This window comes from Rana temporaria, chromosome 1 (assembly GCF_905171775.1).
Source record: "Rana temporaria chromosome 1, aRanTem1.1, whole genome shotgun sequence".
Classification (NCBI taxonomy): Eukaryota; Metazoa; Chordata; class Amphibia; order Anura; family Ranidae; genus Rana; species Rana temporaria.
The window spans coordinates 244,244,755-244,264,658 of record NC_053489.1 but is presented as its reverse complement, the minus strand read 5'-3'; the positions used below and the strand labels follow the sequence as shown (position 1 = coordinate 244,264,658).

General features: G+C 45.7%; 1 protein-coding gene and 1 pseudogene across 2 annotated transcripts in view; one reads left to right on the top strand and one right to left on the bottom strand.

Annotated features, from left to right (window-relative positions):
- Positions 1 to 273: 273 nt before the first annotated feature.
- Positions 274 to 426, bottom strand: LOC120925718 (annotated as a pseudogene).
- Positions 427 to 12,719: 12,293 nt separating this feature from the next.
- ARHGEF40 (Rho guanine nucleotide exchange factor 40) overlaps positions 12,720 to 19,904 on the top strand; it is a 132,391-nt gene continuing 125,206 nt past the window's right edge. Inside the window, exon 1 of one of the 2 annotated variants that reach the window (XM_040352357.1) lies at positions 12,720 to 18,132. In XM_040352357.1, coding sequence (XP_040208291.1) covers positions 18,130 to 18,132 — 3 coding nt within the window. In that variant the 5' untranslated portion in view covers positions 12,720 to 18,129. The remainder of the gene's footprint in view (positions 18,133 to 19,904) is intronic. The other variant, XM_040352346.1, reaches the window with a different exon arrangement.

Here is a 19,904-nt window from a genome sequence, read left to right as displayed (position 1 = left end):
AGCTCCTCCTACCGGATCGCTGACAGAGATAGCACTTACACCAGCCAGCCAGAAGGCCGGACTAGAACTCGGCAAAAAGACCAAGACCAAGCGCAGTACCCATCCTCACCAGGAGCACCCTTCCAGATGGCTCAGACTCAACCATGGGCCGGCCCCCAGTATTCTGTCGGGCAGCACAGCGTAGTCCCTGCTGAAACCATCCTTCCAGGTGCAATGACGTCATTGGATTGCATCCACCCTCCCCATGTAGGAGGTGCTTCAGCGCTCCGCTGATAAGGACAGATACCACACCCAGTCCCAGCCAAAAGGCCGAGAAGCGGCAGGGAAGACAACCACGATCAGCACGGCCTAGAGTGTGCAATAGCCGTGCCTCGCCCTGGGAGAACCACCTTCATGATCATGGTGTCTCCCCTGCCAGGTAATTAATAGAAATATATTAAAGAAAATGGTGTAGGATCCCCTCTAGTCCATACAAGACCCTTCTCCGAGCATGCAGCCTATGTTACACCCTCTGTCCTTCTCACTTTTATCTTCTTCCTTTTCACTTCTTCTCTCTTGCACACTGTCCCATGTCCTATACTCCATACTCACAGAAACTTTCTTCAGTAAAAAAAGCATATTTTGTGAAAGATGTTTCTAATTATATGTTGTCCCAAAGTTGTTTGTCCAAATATTAAGCGCAGTAAAAAAGTGCAACATCACAAGCCATGTGCATGAAACAATGCCCACTTTTAGCCACACCCACTTTCTGACCACACGTGTGCAGTAGGCAGCACACTGAGCACTCTGCATTTTTCACTTTCCCACTCAAGGTTACCCACCTATTTTTTTTCAAATGTTGGCAACTGTGAACACACACACACACAACAATTACACAGGGAAGATACAGTCACAATGCAGATAATGTCCACGGGACCACAGTGGAGTGGAATATACAGTAGAACCCAGGGCTGTAAGGCAAGGGTACTAATCTACATGGCCACTGACCATCATGTATGCACTGGTAAAGAGGAAGCAATATGCTATATAGCTATAACTAAATATGAATTGATGTCTGTTTCAGGACTGAAATCAGTTGTGTCTAGATTCTGGGCTCATTCATGCAGCCCACGTGCTAAATGTTCTGTTTTAACGCGTGGGCAGCTGTCAATTTTTCCTTGCAGTGCGCTGTGGTGAGGTCGCTATGGGATGTTCCTTTGGGTGCGTCATACTGTATACTTTTTTTTTCTTCATTTGAAGTGAAAAAAAGTGACACTTAATTCATATTGCCTCACATAAGCGTGGTGCATTGTAGCATGCATAGCTCCCAACTGTCCCTGATTTTGAGGGACTGTCCCTGATATGGAACAAAGTCCCTCTGTCCCTCTTTCCTCCTCATTTGTCCCTCATTTTGGTTTGATCCTAATAGTTGTATATAAAATGCATTATTTATTTTTTAAAACATTTTTCCCAGTGCTAAACCTTACATCAAATAAATAAATTGCTACATTTGTAAATTTCAAAGCCAAAATAAAGCAATAGTAGTGGTAAAAAAAAAAGCACTTGTGGGTTTAACTAATCTTTTTTTTTTTTTTGTATAATTCTCGTTTAACCACTAGCCTACTGGGCACTTTTAGCCCCTTTTCTGCCCAGGCCAATTTTCAGCTTTCATTGCTGTCGCATTTTAAATGACAATTGCGTGGTCATGCAACACTGTACCCATATTTTTGTAAAAAAAAATTCCCACAAATAGAGCTTTCTTTTGGTGGTATTTAGACCCCTTTCACACTGAGGAGTTTTTCAGGCGGTACAGCGCTAAAAATAGCGCTGCTATACCGCCTGAAAAATTCCTGCACAGCATTCTCAATGTGAACGCCCGAGGGCTTTTACATTGAGGCGATGCGCTGGCAGGAGAGAAAAAAAATCTCCTGCAAGCAGCATCTTTGGAGCGGTGAGAGGAGCGGTATGTATATTTTTAGTGGCACTATACCGCCACCGCGGCACCCGCCCCAGTGTGAAAGGGGCCTAAATCACCACTGAGACCCTAACGTTTTAGGGTGTTTTTGCAGTGCCTCAGTGTGAAAGAGCAAGGCGTTTTTACAGCGCTTTCAATTCATTTCCATGGAGAGGGGCGTTTTTGGAGCGTTTTTTTTTTCAGCGCCCAAAAGCTGCTCCAAAGATGCTGCTTGCAGGACTCAGTGTGAAAGGGTCCATTGAGATGCATGGAGAGCGTTTTATGAGCTTTTTAATAGCGATATTTTTAACGCTGTAAAAAAGCTTCAGTGTGAAGGGGGTCTTAGGGAACGGGTTTTGGGGATCTCTGGTAGGTTAGCTTAGAGTCGTTTTCTAAGAGGGTGTTTGTATTGGAGAGGGTGGGCTCAGCTCCCTGCAAGGACTGCATCCCCCACCCCTCACTTAAAGGGTTACTAAATTAATCTTTTTTTTTTGCTGAAATGACTGTTTACAGGGTATAGAGACATAATAGTTAACTGATTCCTTTTAAAAATGATTAAAAATAGATAAAAAACAATCATATAATGTACCTGCAGTTTAGTTTCGTTTTTGCTGTTGTTTCCTGGTTCTCTGATGTACAGAGAGCCAATAGAGGGCAGTGAGCCAATAGAGGGCAGTGATGCTTTGTAAAACGAAACTGGATTGGTGCTGACACACAGTAACCACACCTCCTTGATTAGTCACCACAGTGAGAAATCGCCCAGTACTGTGGTGATCAGGAAACAGACAACCAGGAAGTGTCCAGAAAAGAGAGGAATTACAGCAACATCAAAGCAAAAACGAACAATGAGGACATGAAACCAGGACTGCAGTAAGGTAAAGGAAGCTATTTAGCTAAAAAAAATGTTTCCTTTAGTGACCCTTTAATCACGAAGGGTGGTGCGTGTCTGTCCCATAGGGGGTGAGGTATTTGGGATAACTTAGGAGGAAGGGGTGTTTTTTGTGGGCAATGGGGATTGTAGGGTTTTTGGTTTTGTGCTAGCAACCTTTGTATAGCTTTTTGATGCAATCAATTTTGTAGTTAACTCAGTTGGGTGTGCAGAAACTGTTTTGTGTTTTTGTTTATAAAATAAGAAATGTCAAAGTGCTGGTGTGCTGTGTCAATCAATTGTACAAATAACATATTCATCAATTCATGTAATAGATACAACATTCATCAACATAAAAAAAAAACTAAGAATAGTTTAATACAAGGGTAGACCTTGCAATTAATGCTGCAGCATCCTAGTCTTGGGTATTTTTTGATTTTTATTTTTTTATCCACACCCACATTTGTTTTTTCTGTGCTTTGGTGAATCTTTGACACTTATAACACATGACATACATGATAAACTGCATTAGCTGGATTCAGGTATGCGGGTGCATCCTTGCGGCGGCGTAGCGTATCCTATTTACACTACGCCGCCGTAAGTTAGCAAGGCAAGTACTGTATTCACAAAGTACTTGCCTGCTAAGTTACGGCGGCGTAGCGTAAATGGGGCCGGCGTAAGCGCGCCTAATTCAAATGAGGATGTGGGGGGCGTGTTTTATGTATATGAAGTGTGACCTGACGTGATTGACGTCCGTGTACATATCCCAGTGTGCATTGTGGCTAAGTACACCGCACGGACGTATTGGTTTCGACGTGGACGTAAATTACGTCCAGCCCTATTCACGGACGACTTACGCAAACGACGTAAAATTTAAAAATTTTGACGCGGGAACGACGGTCATACTTAACGTTACTAGTCCAGCTATTTGATGGAATAACTATACGCCTGAAAATGCCTTACGTAAACGGTGTATCTGTACTGCGTCGGCCGGGCATACGTTCGTGAATCGGCGTATCTAGTCATTTACATATTCTACGCCGAACGCAATGGAAGCGCCACCTAGCGGCCAGCCTAAAAATTACACTTTAAGATACGACAGTGTCAGACACTTACGCCGCTCGTATCTTAGCCTAATTTAAGCGTATCTGGTTTAAGATACGCTTAAATTTGCGTCGGCGCAGATTCAGACTTATGCCTAAGTCTTTCTGAATCTGCCTACATTTGTTTAAAAAAATAATAATAATAATAATAAGTTAGGTTCCAAAGAAGACACATGCCTGATTTTGTTTTCTCAAGTTTATTGGCTGTAATAATACACATTAAACAGATAACTGGAACTGGCATGTCATTCATCAGTTATGCATCACACTACAATATTTACACAAAGGTCTTTCTTTCAGCATCTGCAAAAATCTTTAAAGTGGATGTAAAACCTCCCCTTTACCCGGTGAAGTGAACAGCCTCAGATGATACACAAAGATGAAATAAATCTCCCTACACTTTAGTTTTACATGCATACCTGCTATGTTCAGCTTTCTGTATTCTTTAGAAAGTACACATGTGTTAGAAATTGTATTTTCTCCTTCAGCAAAGGGAGGGCAGCCTGGGCATACACTGTGTGACAGCTGATTGGAGGAAAGGCACCCCCCCCCCCCCAAATAGGCAGAGGAAGAAAATTAGCTCTCTGTGCTCACTGTGAACAAACTGTTGGACGTGCTTCATATCTAATACTCTCTATTTCTCTGTTTTGTCGTAAAAATGTTGGAACGCATATGGCGGCGTCGCGCATGCGCACTCCAGCGGGTAGCCAAATATGATGGGTCGCCATATGTGACAAAACAGCGCCGCTCCTCTCTGACTCCACCGCGCGCACACTCCACCCCCACTGTTGCCGGGAAGTGATGAAATAGCACCGCCCACTGTCCTCTCCTCTGGTCCCAGTCAACTCCACCCCCACAGTGACGACAAAAAGTACTGCCCACTGTCCTCTCCTCCGGTCCCCGCCACGCCAATCCTAGCCAGTTACTATGCCAAACTGACAAATCACAGTAGAGTGGGGGTGTTTGTGGGTGCATTGCGTGCGCCCCGACCACACCCTAAACACGGGCAAATCAGCTTCTCAGCCTGCAATCAGCTGGGAAGCTTCCCATAGAATATACATTTTTCCCCTTACACTAATTACAAGGGAGCTTGGCAAAGGCTGCAAACTGGAATATTTCCTCAGCAAACTCACTACTGCAGTCTCGAGGGAAAATTTCATTTTTTTTTAAATAAGTTGGGGGCCTCTTCTAACAGGGGGGACTGGGGTAATTGCCTCTTTTGCCCCATGATATTTCCAGCACTATCCACACAATGGCTATGTATGGGGCACATAGAAAACAATTATTTTCTATGTGCCCTTGCAGTGACTGGCACTTATTTTGAACATAAAAATTCCAGTCACTGCAGATAGTGTGAATGAGCCCTCTGAATAGAGGTCTGACATGGTATTTAACCACCACTCTGGTTTTTATTTTTTGCTAAATAAACAAAAAAAAAAGACCAAATTTTTTGAGAAAAAAAACGTTTTTCTTGGCTTCTGTAATAAAGTTTTGCAAATAAGTATTTTTTCTTCTTCACTGATGGGCACTGATGAGACTGCAATGATGTGCACTGATAACCTGCCTTATGAGCACTGATAAGGCTGCACAGATGTGCACTAATCAGGTGGCACAGATGGGCACTGATAACCTGCACTGGTGGGCACTGATGAGGCTGCACGGATGTTCACTGATCAGGCGGCACTGATCTCCTGCACTGATGAGGCTGCACGGATGTGCACTGATGAGGTAGCACTGATGGGCACTGATAACCTGTACTGATGGGCACTGATGAGAAGGCATTGACAAGGCTGCACTGATAGGCACTGATGAGCACTGATATACGGCACTGCGGTTGTGATGTTCATCCTCCCCTCCTCCAATCACAGAGCACCTTGCATTCACTGCAGCTGTAATAAGACAATAAATACAATGCCCATAAACAAGACAAGATAATTATTGTTTATCAAAAATATATATATATATTTTGAAGTGCCTTTCACACACATTGTACATTATGGGCATTCAGCAGGCTGTAACAGTGTGACAATTTCAGCTTCCAAACATCTGTCTTGTAGCCCATATAAGTCAGTCAATCTGAATATTGTCTAAACCTGTCAAAGTGTCTGATATATCTCTGCTGGTATCCTATGACATTAAGCTGGTCAAACAATAGGGGATCTGATCATTTGAAAATGAATGATTATGCCTTCAGGCAATCTGTTTTTCATCTGTCATGCACTTTTACTATTCAGCGTATATCAGAGTCCCTACTGGTGCCATTCTCCTCTGCATCAAAAGATGAAAATAAATCTGATTAAACTTAAAGCTTCTTTGAGGGACATAACTAATTTGTATGTTCATGTCCCATGAAGGCCTACAAAATATATTACTAATTTATATATATATATATATATATATATATATATATATATATATATATATATATATATATCTCCAGTCTATGTATATATATATAAAACTTCTCACCAGGCGGGGCCTCTAGTAATTTGGGGGGCCCTCCGCAGCTTTGCGGGGCCCTAAGCGGCTTGCATAGTGAGCCTATAGGGCGGATCGGCCCTGTATATATATATATAGAGAGAGAGAGAGAGATATCTTATAATATGTCAAAAAAGTTAGATTTTATTTCCATCATTTAGCCCTGGTTCACACTGGGTACGATTGGGAACGATTTGAGATGCGATTTGACATGTCAAATCGCATCTCAAATCAGCGGCAATTGTCGGCAATGGCACTGTCCTAATCAGTGCGACGCCGCATCTGCGATTTCAAAAAGTAGGTCCTGTACTACTTTTTGCGATTTCGGGCCGCGATTTACATTAAATTGCGGCCGAAATCGCGGCAAAATCGCAGTAAAATCGCGCATTTTACCGCGATTTTGAATTCGCAGCAGTGTGAACCTAGGCTCACACTTTCAAATTTACAGAAAACAAAAAAATGGCATCTGCAAAAGTTTGGGCACCCTGCAGAATTTATAGCATGCACTGCCCCCTTTGCAAAGCTGAGACCTGCCAGTGTCATGGATTGTTCTCAATCATCGTCTGGGAAGACCAGGTGATGTCAATCTCAAAGGTTTTAAATGCCCAGACTCATCTGACCTTGCCCCAACAATCAGCACCACGGGTTCTTCTAAGCAGTTGTCTAGAAAACCGAAAGTGAAATAGAGAAGGCTATAAGAAGATAGCAAAGCGTTTTTAGATGTCAATATCCTCTGTTCGGAATGTAATTAAGAAATGGCAGTCATCAGGAACAGTGGAAGTTAAAGCAAGATCTGGAAGACCAAGAAAAATATCAGACAGAACAGCTCGCAGAATTGTGAGAAAAGCAATTCAAAACCCTCGTTTGACTGCACGATCCCTCCAGAAAGATCTGGCAGACACTGGAGTTGTGGTACATTATTCCACTATAAAGAGATACTTGTACAAATATGGTCTTCATGTAAGAGTCTTTAGAAGAAAACCTCTTCTACGTCCTCACCACAAAAATCAGCGTTTGAACTTTGCAAATGAACATATAGACAAGCCTGAAGCATTTTGGAAACAAGTTCTGTGGACCGATGAGGTTAAAATAGAACTTTTGGCCGGAATGAGCAAAGGTACGTTTGGAGAAGAAAGGGCACAGAATTTAATGAAAAGAACCTCTGTCCAACTGTTAAGCATGGGGGTGGATCAATCATGCTTTGGGGTTGTATTGCAGCCAGTGGCACAGGGAACATTTTACGAGTAGAAGGAAAAATGAATTCAATAAAATTTCAGCAAATTTTGGATGGTAACTTGATGCCATCTGTGAAAAAGCTGAAGTTAAAGAGAGGATGGCTTCTACAAATGGATAATGATCCTAAACACACCTCAAAATCCACGGGGGATTACATCAAGAGGCGTAAACTGAAGGTTTTGCCATGGCCTTCACAATCTCCTGACCTCAACATAATTGAAAATCTATGAATAGACCTTAAAAGAGCAGTGCGTGACAGACAGCCCAGAAATCTCAAAGAACTGGAAGACTTTTGTAAGGAAGAATGGGCAAAGATACCTCAAACAAGAATTGAAAGACTCTTGGCTGGCTACAAAAAGCGTTTACAAGCTGTGATACTTGCCAAAGGGGGCAGTACAAGATATTAACTCTGCAGGGTGCCCAAACTTTTGAAGACGCCATTTTTTTGTTTTCTGTCATTTTGAAAGTGTAAATGATGGAAATAAAATCTAACTTTTTTTGACATATTATAAGAATGTCTAATCTGTAATTTGATGCCTTTTGGAGATTTTTCCATCTTCCCTTGGCTTCGTTATGCACATTAATACAAATTTGTACCTGGGGTGCCCAAACTTTCGATCCCCACTGTACATGGTGCAGGGTTCTGGGATGAGCTATGTACAGGGTGCAGGGTTCTGGGATGAGATAAGTACAGGGTGTAGGGTTCTGTAATGAGCTATGTAGAGGGTGCAGGGTTCTGGGATGAGCCATGTACAGGGTGCAGGGTTCTGGGATGAGATAAGTACAGGGTGCAGGGTTCTGGGATGAGCTAAGTACAGGGTACAGGGTTCTGGCATGAGCTAAGTACAGGGAGCAGGGTTCTGGGATGAGCCAAGTACAGGGTACAGGGATCTGGGATGAGCTATTTACAGGGTTCTGGGATGACCTTGTACAGAGCGCAAGGTTCTGAGCTATGTACAGAGTGCAGGGTTCTGGGATGAGCTATGTACAGAGCGCAGGGTTCTGGAATGAGCTATGTACAGAGTACATGGTTCTGGGATGAGCTATGTACAGAGCGCAGGGTTCTGGGATGAGCTATGTACAGGGTGCTGGGATGAGATAAGTACAGGGTGCAGGGTTCTGGGATGAGATAAATACAATGTGCAGGGTAATGAGATGAGATAGGTAAAATGTGTAGGGTTCTGGGATGAGATAGGTAAAATGTGCAGGGTTCTGGGATGGGCTATGTACAGGGTGCAGGTTTCTGGGATGAGATAAGTACAGGGTTCTGGGATGAGCTATGTACAGGGTGCAGGGTTCTGGGATGAGATAAGTACAGGGTGCAGGGTTCTTGGATGAGATAAGTACAGGGTGCAGGGTTCTGGGATGAGATAAATGCAATGTGCAGGGTAAAAAGATGAGATAGTTCATCCCAGAACCCTGCACATTTTACCTATCTCATCTCTTTACCCTGCACATTGCATTTATCTTATCCCAGAACCCTGAACTCTGTATGCAGCTCATCCCAGAACCCTGCACCCTGTACTTATCTCATCCCAGAACCCTGCACCTTGTACTTATCTCATCCCAGAACCCTGTACATAGTTCATCCCAGAACCCTGCACATTTTACCTATGTACAGGGTTCTGGGATGAGATAAGTACAAGGTGCAGGGTTCTGGGATGAGCTATGTACAGAGTGCAGAGTTCTGGGATTAGCTATGTACAGGGGTAGGGTTCTGGAATGAGCTATGTACAGAGCGCAGGGTCCTGGGATGAGCTATGTACAGAGCGCAGGGTCCTGGGATGAGCTATGTACAGGGTGCAGGGTTCTGGGATGAGATAGGTAAAATGTGCAGGGTTCTGGGATGAGCTATGTACAAGGTGCAGGGTTCTGGGATGAGATAAGTACAGGGTGCATGGTTCTGGGATGAGCTATGTACAGAGTGCAGAGTTCTGGGATGAGCTATGTACAGGGGGTAGGGTTCTGGGATGAGTAATGTACAAACCGCAGGGTTCTGGGATAAGCGATGTACAGGGCGCAGGGTTCTGAGGTGAGCTATGTACAGAGCACAGGGTTCTGGGGTGAGCTATGTACAGAGCGCAGAGTTCTGGGATGAGCTATGTACAGGGCGCAGGGTTCTGGGATGAGCTATGTATTCCCCCCCCCCCCTGCAGCTTTCAGCTGCTTTATTGAAATATATACAGGGAGATCAGTGCTTGTAACTCCCCCCACCACTGCACCGGTTACTCCCGACTGTCCCCTGTGTCCTTCTCTGTGTCCCCTATTCCGTGCTTCTCTGGTCCCCCGCCATGTCCTCTGGTCCCCTGCCATGTCCTCCCTGCTCCTCCAGTCCCCCACCATGTCCTCCCTGCTTCTCCGGTCCCCCGCCATGTCCTCCCTGCTCCTCCGGTCCCCAACCATGTCCTCCCTGCTCCTCCGGACTCCCGCCATATCCTCCATGCTACTCCAGACACCCCAGCCATGTCCTCCCTGCTCCTCCAGTCCTTCAACATGTCCTCCCTGCTCCTCCAGTCCCCCAACATGTCCTACCTGCTCCTCCAGTCCCCCGCCATGTCCTCCCTGCTGCTCTGGCCCCCCACCATGTCCTCCCTGCTCCTCCGGACTCCCGCCATGTGCTCCCTGCTACTCCAGACACCCCCGCCATGTCCTCCTTGCTCCTCCAGTACCCCTCTGTGCTCCTCTGGTCTCCCCTTTTCCCGGATCTGTCAGGATTGAGAGCTGAGGAAGGAGCTGGTAAATCTATCATTTAACATCTCCTTCCTTTTCTGAATGAATAGAGTCAGTGATCACTGCCTCTGTCCATTAACATCAGGGACGGATCCAGGGGGGGGCAACGGGGCAATTGCCACCCCCAAGAAATTTGTTGCAGACTGGCTGGGCGGGTGACAGAGCATGTAGAGAGCGGGCGGGTTGGGTGGTGCTGTTTGTGGGCGGGCGGGCGGTCTGGGTGGGCCGGGCTGCCGGGTGGATCAGTGTGTGACAATCCACAAGGTGTGGCAGGTGACGTGGCATGTGACAATCCGCAAATTGTGGCAGGTGACGTGGCAAGTGACCACCCGCAATATGTGGCATGGGGCCCTTGGGCAGGGCCCGAGTGACTCAATGGTTAGTCCGCCCCTGCCCGTGTGTAAGGGGCCGAGAAGTCAGCAGCTACAGAGCTGACTTTTAGTTTTTGTTCCTAGGGTGAATAATCAATTTATTGTATTCTCACCAATATTATACTTGCCATTCAAATCTGATGTTTCAATCATCTAATAGGCCACTTTGTAATAGAGACAACTTAGACAGGATTCATTTAAAATATCAGCATGTCTTTGGAGTGTGGCAGGAAACTGGAGTACATGGAACAAACCCACACAAGCACAGGGAGACCATGCAAACTCCATGCAGATGGAATCCTGCCTGGAATTCAAATCACAGACTTCGGTACCTAACTGCTTAGCCACCAGGCTACCCTTCAAAGCAAGGCTGAACTGAGGGCTTTTTAACAATTGAATCATGTTTAACCCGAGTGGCCTGCACAGAGTCCTGACCTCAACCCGATAGAACGCCTTTGGGATGAATTAGAGTGGAGACTGCGAGCCAGGCCTTCTCGTCCACATCAGTGCCTGACCTCACACATGTGCTTCTGGAAGAATGGTCAAACATTCCCATAGACACTCCTAAACCTTGTGGAGCCTTCCCAGAAGAGTTGAAGCTGTTATAGCTGCAAAGGGTGGGCCAACTCAGTATTGAACCCTAGAGACTAAGACTGGGGTGCCATTAAAGTTCATGTGCGTGTAGCGGAAGGCGTCCCAATACATTTGGTATTCTAGTGTATATAGACTGTCATTGCTGACTTCTACTGTAAATGCCAATTGCATTGCAGGCATGGTGATCCCATGAATCCAATGGAATTGTTCGAATTCCACTCTGACTTCATTGATTTAGTGCTGACAGTTTACGTAATACTGTACAATTTGCTTTATTCTCCAGAAGAATGGCAACATCTTTGTCCTTGCATCATCTATGATATACTTCCTGGCTCAAGATGTAGGCTTACAAATGACTTAATCAAATAAATGCTGGAGCCTGTTGAGTTTTTGTCTGTGTGCACAAATGTCTAACACAGATCAGCCCCTGCTACAGCCTCATACTGTGTGACTAACCATAAATGTGCAGTCTGATCATTGCGGGAGAGGTAACTGTGGAACAAACTTCCTTATGTCTACAGCAGACTGGTGACACCATCTCAGCCTAGGCAAACTCACTGGACTGGAGCTTAAGGAATGCTTTTTTGAGATAAAAGCTACAGCGTGCATGAAAAATGATACTGTTGCTGTGTAGTGCTACATGCCGGGAATGTTTTAATGCACACTTGAAAAGTTAAAGAAAGGTGAAAGTGACAAAGCAGCATGACTTTATTTTGGTAATTCAATATGAGCTTTGGTGGAGGCATTGTAATTCAGCTAGGCAGCACATCACACAGCCGGCTTAGGGGAGGTCCAGTCAGTTTAGCCATCAGTACAGGAAGCAAGTGGGAGACTCTGGCTGCAGCCCAGGGCTGACCAAGTTTACACACAGCAGCTGGCCTGTCTCTGCAGTCTGGAGTGTCAGCGTGGACTTGTCAGGATCAGAGCTCAGTGTGGACCTATAAGTGTGAACTTATCAGCAGGAGCTCAGTGTGGACATACAAGTGTGGACTTATCAGGAAGAGTCAGTGTGGACTTATATGTGTGGATTTATCATGAGAAGCTCAATGTGGACTTATTAAAAAGAACTCAGTGTGGACTTATACGTGTGGACTTATCAGGAAGAGTCAGTGTGGACTTATCAGGGGGAGTCAGTGTGGACTTGTAAGTGTGGATTTATCAGGAAGAGTCAGTGTGGACTTATAAGTGTGGACTTGTCAGTGTGGACTTATCAGGAAGAGTCAGCGTGGACTTATAAGTGTGGACTTATCAGGGGGAGTCAGTGTGGACTTATCAGGGGGAGCCAGTGTGGACTTATCAGGAGGAGTCAGTGTGGACTTATCAGGGGGAGTCAGTGTGGACTTATCAGGAGGAGTCAGTGTGGACTTATAAGTGTGGACTTATCAGGGGGAGTCAGTGTGGACTTATCAGGGGGAGCCAGTGTGGACTTATCAGGAGGAGTCAGTGTGGACTTATAAGTGTGGACTTATCAGGAGGAGTCAGTGTGGACTTATAAGTGTGGACTTATCAGGAGGAGTCAGTGTGGACTTATCAGGAGTCAGTGTGGACCTGTAAGTGTGGACTTATCAGGAGTTAGTGTGGACTTATCAGGAGTCAGTGTGGACTTATAAGTGTGGACTTACCAGGAAGAGTCAGTGTGGACTTATCAGGAGGAGTCAGTGTGGACTTATCAGGAGTCAGTGTGGACCTGTAAGTGTGGACTTATCAGGAGGAGTCAGTGTGGACTTATCAGGAGTCAGTGTGGACCTGTAAGTGTGGACTTATCAGGAGTCAGTGTGGACTTATCAGGAGTCAGTGTGGACCTGTAAGTGTGGACTTATCAGGAGGAGTCAGTGTGGACTTATCAGGAGTCAGTGTGGACCTGTAAGTGTGGACTTATCAGGAGTCAGTGTGGACTTATCAGGAGTCAGTGTGGACCTGTAAGTGTGGACTTATCAGGAGGAGTCAGTGTGGACTTATCAGGAGTCAGTGTGGACCTGTAAGTGTGGACTTATCAGGAGGAGTCAGTGTGGACTTATCAGGAGTCAGTGTGGACCTGTAAGTGTGGACTTATCAGGAGTCAGTGTGGACTTATCAGGAGTCAGTGTGGACCTGTAAGTGTGGACTTATCAGGAGTCAGTGTGGACTTATCAGAAGTCAGTGTGGACTTATCAGGAGTCAGTGTGGACTTATCAGGAGGAGTCAGTGTGGTCTTATAAGTGTGGACTTATCAGGAGGAGTCAGTGTGGACTTATCAGGAAGAGTCAGTGTGGACTTATCAGTAGTCAGTGTGGACTTATCAGTAGTCAGTGTGGACTTATCAGGAGTCAGTGTGGACTTATCAGGAGTCAGTGTGGACTTATCAGGAGTCAGTGTGGACTTATAAGTGTGGACTTACCAGGAAGAGTCAGTGTGGACTTATCAGGAGGAGTCAGTGTGGACTTATCAGGAGTCAGTGTGGACCTGTAAGTGTGGACTTATCAGGAGGAGTCAGTGTGGACTTATCAGGAGTCAGTGTGGACCTGTAAGTGTGGACTTATCAGGAGTCAGTGTGGACTTATCAGGAGTCAGTGTGGACCTGTAAGTGTGGACTTATCAGGAGGAGTCAGTGTGGACTTATCAGGAGTCAGTGTGGACCTGTAAGTGTGGACTTATCAGGAGTCAGTGTGGACTTATCAGGAGTCAGTGTGGACCTGTAAGTGTGGACTTATCAGGAGGAGTCAGTGTGGACTTATCAGGAGTCAGTGTGGACCTGTAAGTGTGGACTTATCAGGAGGAGTCAGTGTGGACTTATCAGGAGTCAGTGTGGACCTGTAAGTGTGGACTTATCAGGAGGAGTCAGTGTGGACTTATCAGGAGTCAGTGTGGACCTGTAAGTGTGGACTTATCAGGAGTCAGTGTGGACTTATCAGGAGTCAGTGTGGACCTGTAAGTGTGGACTTATCAGGAGTCAGTGTGGACTTATCAGAAGTCAGTGTGGACTTATCAGGAGTCAGTGTGGACTTATCAGGAGGAGTCAGTGTGGTCTTATAAGTGTGGACTTATCAGGAGGAGTCAGTGTGGACTTATCAGGAAGAGTCAGTGTGGACTTATCAGTAGTCAGTGTGGACTTATCAGTAGTCAGTGTGGACTTATCAGGAGTCAGTGTGGACTTATCAGGAGTCAGTGTGGACTTATAAGTGTGGACTTACCAGGAAGAGTCAGTGTGGACTTATCAGGAGGAGTCAGTGTGGACTTATCAGGAGTCAGTGTGGACCTGTAAGTGTGGACTTATCAGGAGGAGTCAGTGTGGACTTATCAGGAGTCAGTGTGGACCTGTAAGTGTGGACTTATCAGGAGTCAGTGTGGACTTATCAGTAGTCAGTGTGGACCTGTAAGTGTGGACTTATCAGGAGGAGTCAGTGTGGACTTATCAGGAGTCAGTGTGGACCTGTAAGTGTGGACTTATCAGGAGTCAGTGTGGACTTATCAGGAGTCAGTGTGGACCTGTAAGTGTGGACTTATCAGGAGGAGTCAGTGTGGACTTATCAGGAGTCAGTGTGGACCTGTAAGTGTGGACTTATCAGGAGGAGTCAGTGTGGACTTATCAGGAGTCAGTGTGGACCTGTAAGTGTGGACTTATCAGGAGGAGTCAGTGTGGACTTATCAGGAGTCAGTGTGGACCTGTAAGTGTGGACTTATCAGGAGTCAGTGTGGACTTATCAGGAGTCAGTGTGGACCTGTAAGTGTGGACTTATCAGGAGTCAGTGTGGACTTATCAGAAGTCAGTGTGGACTTATCAGGAGTCAGTGTGGACTTATCAGGAGGAGTCAGTGTGGTCTTATAAGTGTGGACTTATCAGGAGGAGTCAGTGTGGACTTATCAGTAGTCAGTGTGGACTTATCAGTAGTCAGTGTGGACTTATCAGTAGTCAGTGTGGACTTATCAGGAGTCAGTGTGGACTTATCAGGAGTCAGTGTGGACTTATAAGTGTGGACTTACCAGGAAGAGTCAGTGTGGACTTATCAGGAGGAGTCAGTGTGGACTTATCAGGAGGAGTCAGTGTGGACTTATCAGTAGTCAGTGTGGACTTATCAGGAGTCAGTGTGGACTTATCAGGAGTCAGTGTGGACTTATCAGGAGTCAGTGTGGACTTATAAGTGTGGACATACCAGGAAGAGTCAGTGTGGACTTATCAGGAGGAGTCAGTGTGGACTTATCAGGAGGAGTCAGTGTGGACTTATCAGTAGTCAGTGTGGACTTATCAGGAGTCAGTGTGGACTTATCAGGAGTCAGTGTGGACTTATAAGTGTGGACTTACCAGGAAGAGTCAGTGTGGACTTATCAGGAGGAGTCAGTGTGGACTTATCAGGAGTCAGTGTGGACCTGTAAGTGTGGACTTATCAGGAGTCAGTGTGGACTTATCAGGAGTCAGTGTGGACTTATCAGGAGTCAGTGTGGACTTGTAAGTGTGGACTTATCAGAGGGAGTCAGTGTGGACTTATCAGGGGGAGTCAGTGTGGATTTATCACTTTTATAAGCTCAGTGTGGACTTATCAGGAGGAGACCAGTGTGGACTTATTAGAAAGAACTCAGTATTGACTTATAATTCTGGACTTATGAAGAGGAACTCAGTGTGGACTTGCAAGTTTGAATTTATCAAGAGAAGCTCATTGTAGATTTATCAGGAGGAGCTAAGTGTTGACATATCAGGACAAACTCAGTGTGAACTTATTAGAAGGAACTTAGTGTGGACTTATCAGGAGGAGCTAGGTGTGGACTTGTAAGTGTGGATTTATCAGGAGAAGCTAAATGTAAAATTATCAGGAGAAATTATTAGACATCGCTCAGTGTGGACGAATACGTTTGGATTTATCAGAAGGAGCTCATAGTGGATTTATAAGTTTGGACTTATCAGGAGGAGCTCAGTGTTGACTTACAAGTTTGAACTTATAGGGATCAGGAAAAGCTGTGTGAACTTATCAGGAGAAGCTCTGTGTGAACTTATCAGGAGAAGCTCAGTTTTGACATACAAGTGTGGTCTTATCAGGAGGAACTCAGTGTGAACTTACAAGTGTGGTCTTATCAGGAGGAGCTCAGTGTGAACTTATCAGGAGGAACTCAGTGTGAACTTACAAGTGTGGTCTTATCAGGAGGAACTCAGTGTGAACTTACAAGTGTGGTCTTATCAGGAGGAACTCAGTGTGAACTTACAAGTGTGGTCTTATCAGGAGGAGCTCAGTGTGAACTTATCAGGAGGAACTCAGTGTGAACTTACAAGTGTGGTCTTATCAGGAGGAGCTCAGTGTGAACTTATCAGGAGGAGCTCAGTGTGAACTTATCAGGAGGAACTCAGTGTGGACATTTTCAGGAGCTCAGTGTGGACATTTCAGGATCAGGAGGAGCTCAGTGTGGACATTTCAGGATCAGGAGGAACTCAGTGTGGACATTTCAGGATCAGGAGGAACTCAGTGTGAACTTACAAGTGTGGTCTTATCAGGAGGAGCTCAGTGTGGACATTTTAGGATCAGGAGGAACTCAGTGTGAACTTACAAGTGTGGTCTTATCAGGAGGAGCTCAGTGTGGACATTTCAGGATCAGGAGGAACTCAGTGTGAACTTACAAGTGTGGTCTTATCAGGAGGAGCTCAGTGTGGACATTTCAGGATCAGGAGGAACTCAGTGTGAACTTACAAGTGTGAACTTATCAGGAGGAACTCAGTGTGAACATTTCAGGATCAGGAGGAGCTCAGTGTGGACATTTCAGGATCAGGAGGAGCTCAGTGTGGACTTATCAGGAGGAGCTCAGTGTGGACATTTCAGGATCAGGAGGAACTCAGTGTGAACTTACAAGTGTGGTCTTATCAGGAGGAGCTCAGTGTGGACATTTCAGGATCAGGAGGAGCTCAGTGTGGACATTTCAGGATCAGGAGGAGCTCAGTGTGGACTTATCAGGAGGAGCTCAGTGTGGACTTATCAGGAGGAGCTCAGTGTGGACATTTCAGGATCAGGAGGAACTCAGTGTGAACTTACAAGTGTGAACTTATCAGGAGGAACTCAGTGTGGACATTTTAGGATCAGGAGGAGCTCAGTGTGGACATTTCAGGATCAGGAGGAGCTCAGTGTGGACATTTCAGGATCAAGAGGTGCTCAGTGTGGACTTTTGAGTTGCATAAGCTAAGGGTGGGCTCCTGAGTATCTGTGCGGACATAACAGTGTCAGGAGATAACTCAGTGTGGACTGTTATCAGTGTCAATGTGGACTATCCAGAAGGACCCAGACAGAGCATCTCTCTACATTGAATAGAAAAGTGAATCCAGGATAGGTCTATGCATGTGACCCCCAGGCATAGAAAACAAAGGAAGGATTGTTCTTTCCACCTTTGAGAGAATAGGAATGTTTCCCTGATCTGACACTTAGAGGAAGACTTGCACTTAGTGAGATGCAGGGGGTAGGAAAGTGAGGAGGAGAGGATCAGGGACATGGAATAGTGGAAGGAATAAAGTGAGTGTGAAGAGGAGGATGGAGATATAAGAGACGGGGATATAAGAAGGTGAGGACAGATGGGAGACAGAAGGTGACTAGAAGGAGAAAGCACTAGTGGGAAGTGTGGGAAAAGTGTGATATTGGGAAGAAGAAGTAAGGTAGAATAGAAGGCAGGAGAGTGGGAACAAATCAGAGCTGAGAGAGAAGGAGGGGGTGCTGCTGTACTAGAGCTAACCCCCTAACAGGTCCCCCAGTGTGAGCGGAGGGAGAGGAGGAGATGCTGCGAGGACATTCTCTGCCCAGCACTGTCACCAGGAAAGCTCTGCAGGACAGCCGCATCGCTATGTGACTCCATATCCGACCGCAACAAGACATGGTGAGAGCCTATAGACTCTGCTCCCTCCCCGCCATACTCCCCCTGCCTCTCCGCCTGCCATACTCTCTCCCTTCCTTCCTTTGTGTCTATCCTCCTCCAACAATCCCTCTGCTTCCAATTAGCACTACTGCGGTTCTCAGCCCCGAAATCCTTCCTTCATGGAATCGTGTGTTTCCGTCACATGCTCGGCTCTGGCAGTGTGTGCTGAGGAGGGGATACATGAGAGCTGTGCTGCCGGAGAACACAGAGTCTCTCATATCATATGTGTGTGTGCTACAGGTCACCCCTCACTCCCAGGACACACACGGCTCTCACTGATACTGCTAACATGCCCATAGCATCCAATCACAGCCTTCACCTCTGCACGTTACAGATGCCTGCTGACAGCTCATTGGTTGCTATGGGCAGCAACAATCTGTCTTGTTACCAGCCTCTGCAAACATGAGCCCCATAATGGCATGTCTGATAGTGATCTGCAGTGCCCGGATGTCTCCAGGATCATTGTCATCATTGTGTCATTTCTTTGTATTCATCCTTCTCCATATTCTATCCATGGTTCTCCTCCCACACTCTGCTCCCTCTCCTCCATTTTACATCTCATCTTCTCCACACCTCCATCTCCATCTTCTCCACTCTACATCTCAATCTTCTCCACTCTACATCTCCATCTCCTCCACTCTACATCTCCATCTTCTCCACTTTACATCTCCATCTTCTCCACTTTACATCTCCATCTTCTCCACTCTACATCTCCATCTCCTCCACTTTACATCTCCATCTCCTCCACTCTACATCTCCATCTCCTCCACTTTACATCTCCATCTCCTCCACTTTACATCTCATCTTCTCCACTTTACATCTCCATCTCCTCCACTTTACATCTCCATCTTCTCCACTTTACATTTCCATCTCCTCCACTTTACATCTCCATCTCCTCCACTTTACATCTCCATCTCCTCCACTCTACATCTCCATCTCCTCCACTTTACATCTCCATCTCCTCCACTTTACATCTCTATCTTCTCCACTTTACATCTCCATCTCCTCCACTTTACATCTCCATCTTCTCCACTTTACATTTCCATCTCCTCCACTTTACATCTCCATCTTCTCCACTTTACATCTCCATCTCCTCCACTCTACATCTCCATCTTCTCCACTCTACATCTCCATCTCCTCCACTTTACATCTCCATCTCCTCCACTCTACATCTCCATCTCCTCCACTTTACATCTCCATCTCCTCCACTTTACATCTCATCTTCTCCACTTTACATCTCCATCTCCTCCACTTTACATCTCCATCTTCTCCACTTTACATTTCCATCTCCTCCACTTTACATCTCCATCTCCTCCACTTTACATCTCCATCTCCTCCACTCTACATCTCCATCTCCTCCACTTTACATCTCCATCTCCTCCACTTTACATCTCTATCTTCTCCACTTTACATCTCCATCTCCTCCACTTTACATCTCCATCTTCTCCACTTTACATTTCCATCTCCTCCACTTTACATCTCCATCTTCTCCACTTTACATCTCCATCTCCTCCACTCTACATCTCCATCTTCTCCACTCTACATCTCCATCTTCTCCACTTTACATCTCCATCTCCTCCACTCTACATCTCCATCTTCTCCACTTTACATCTCCATCTCCTCCACTTTACATCTCCATCTCCTCCACTCTACATCTCCATCTTCTCCACTTTACATCTCCATCTCCTCCACTCTACATCTCCATCTTCTCCACTTTACATCTCCATCTCCTC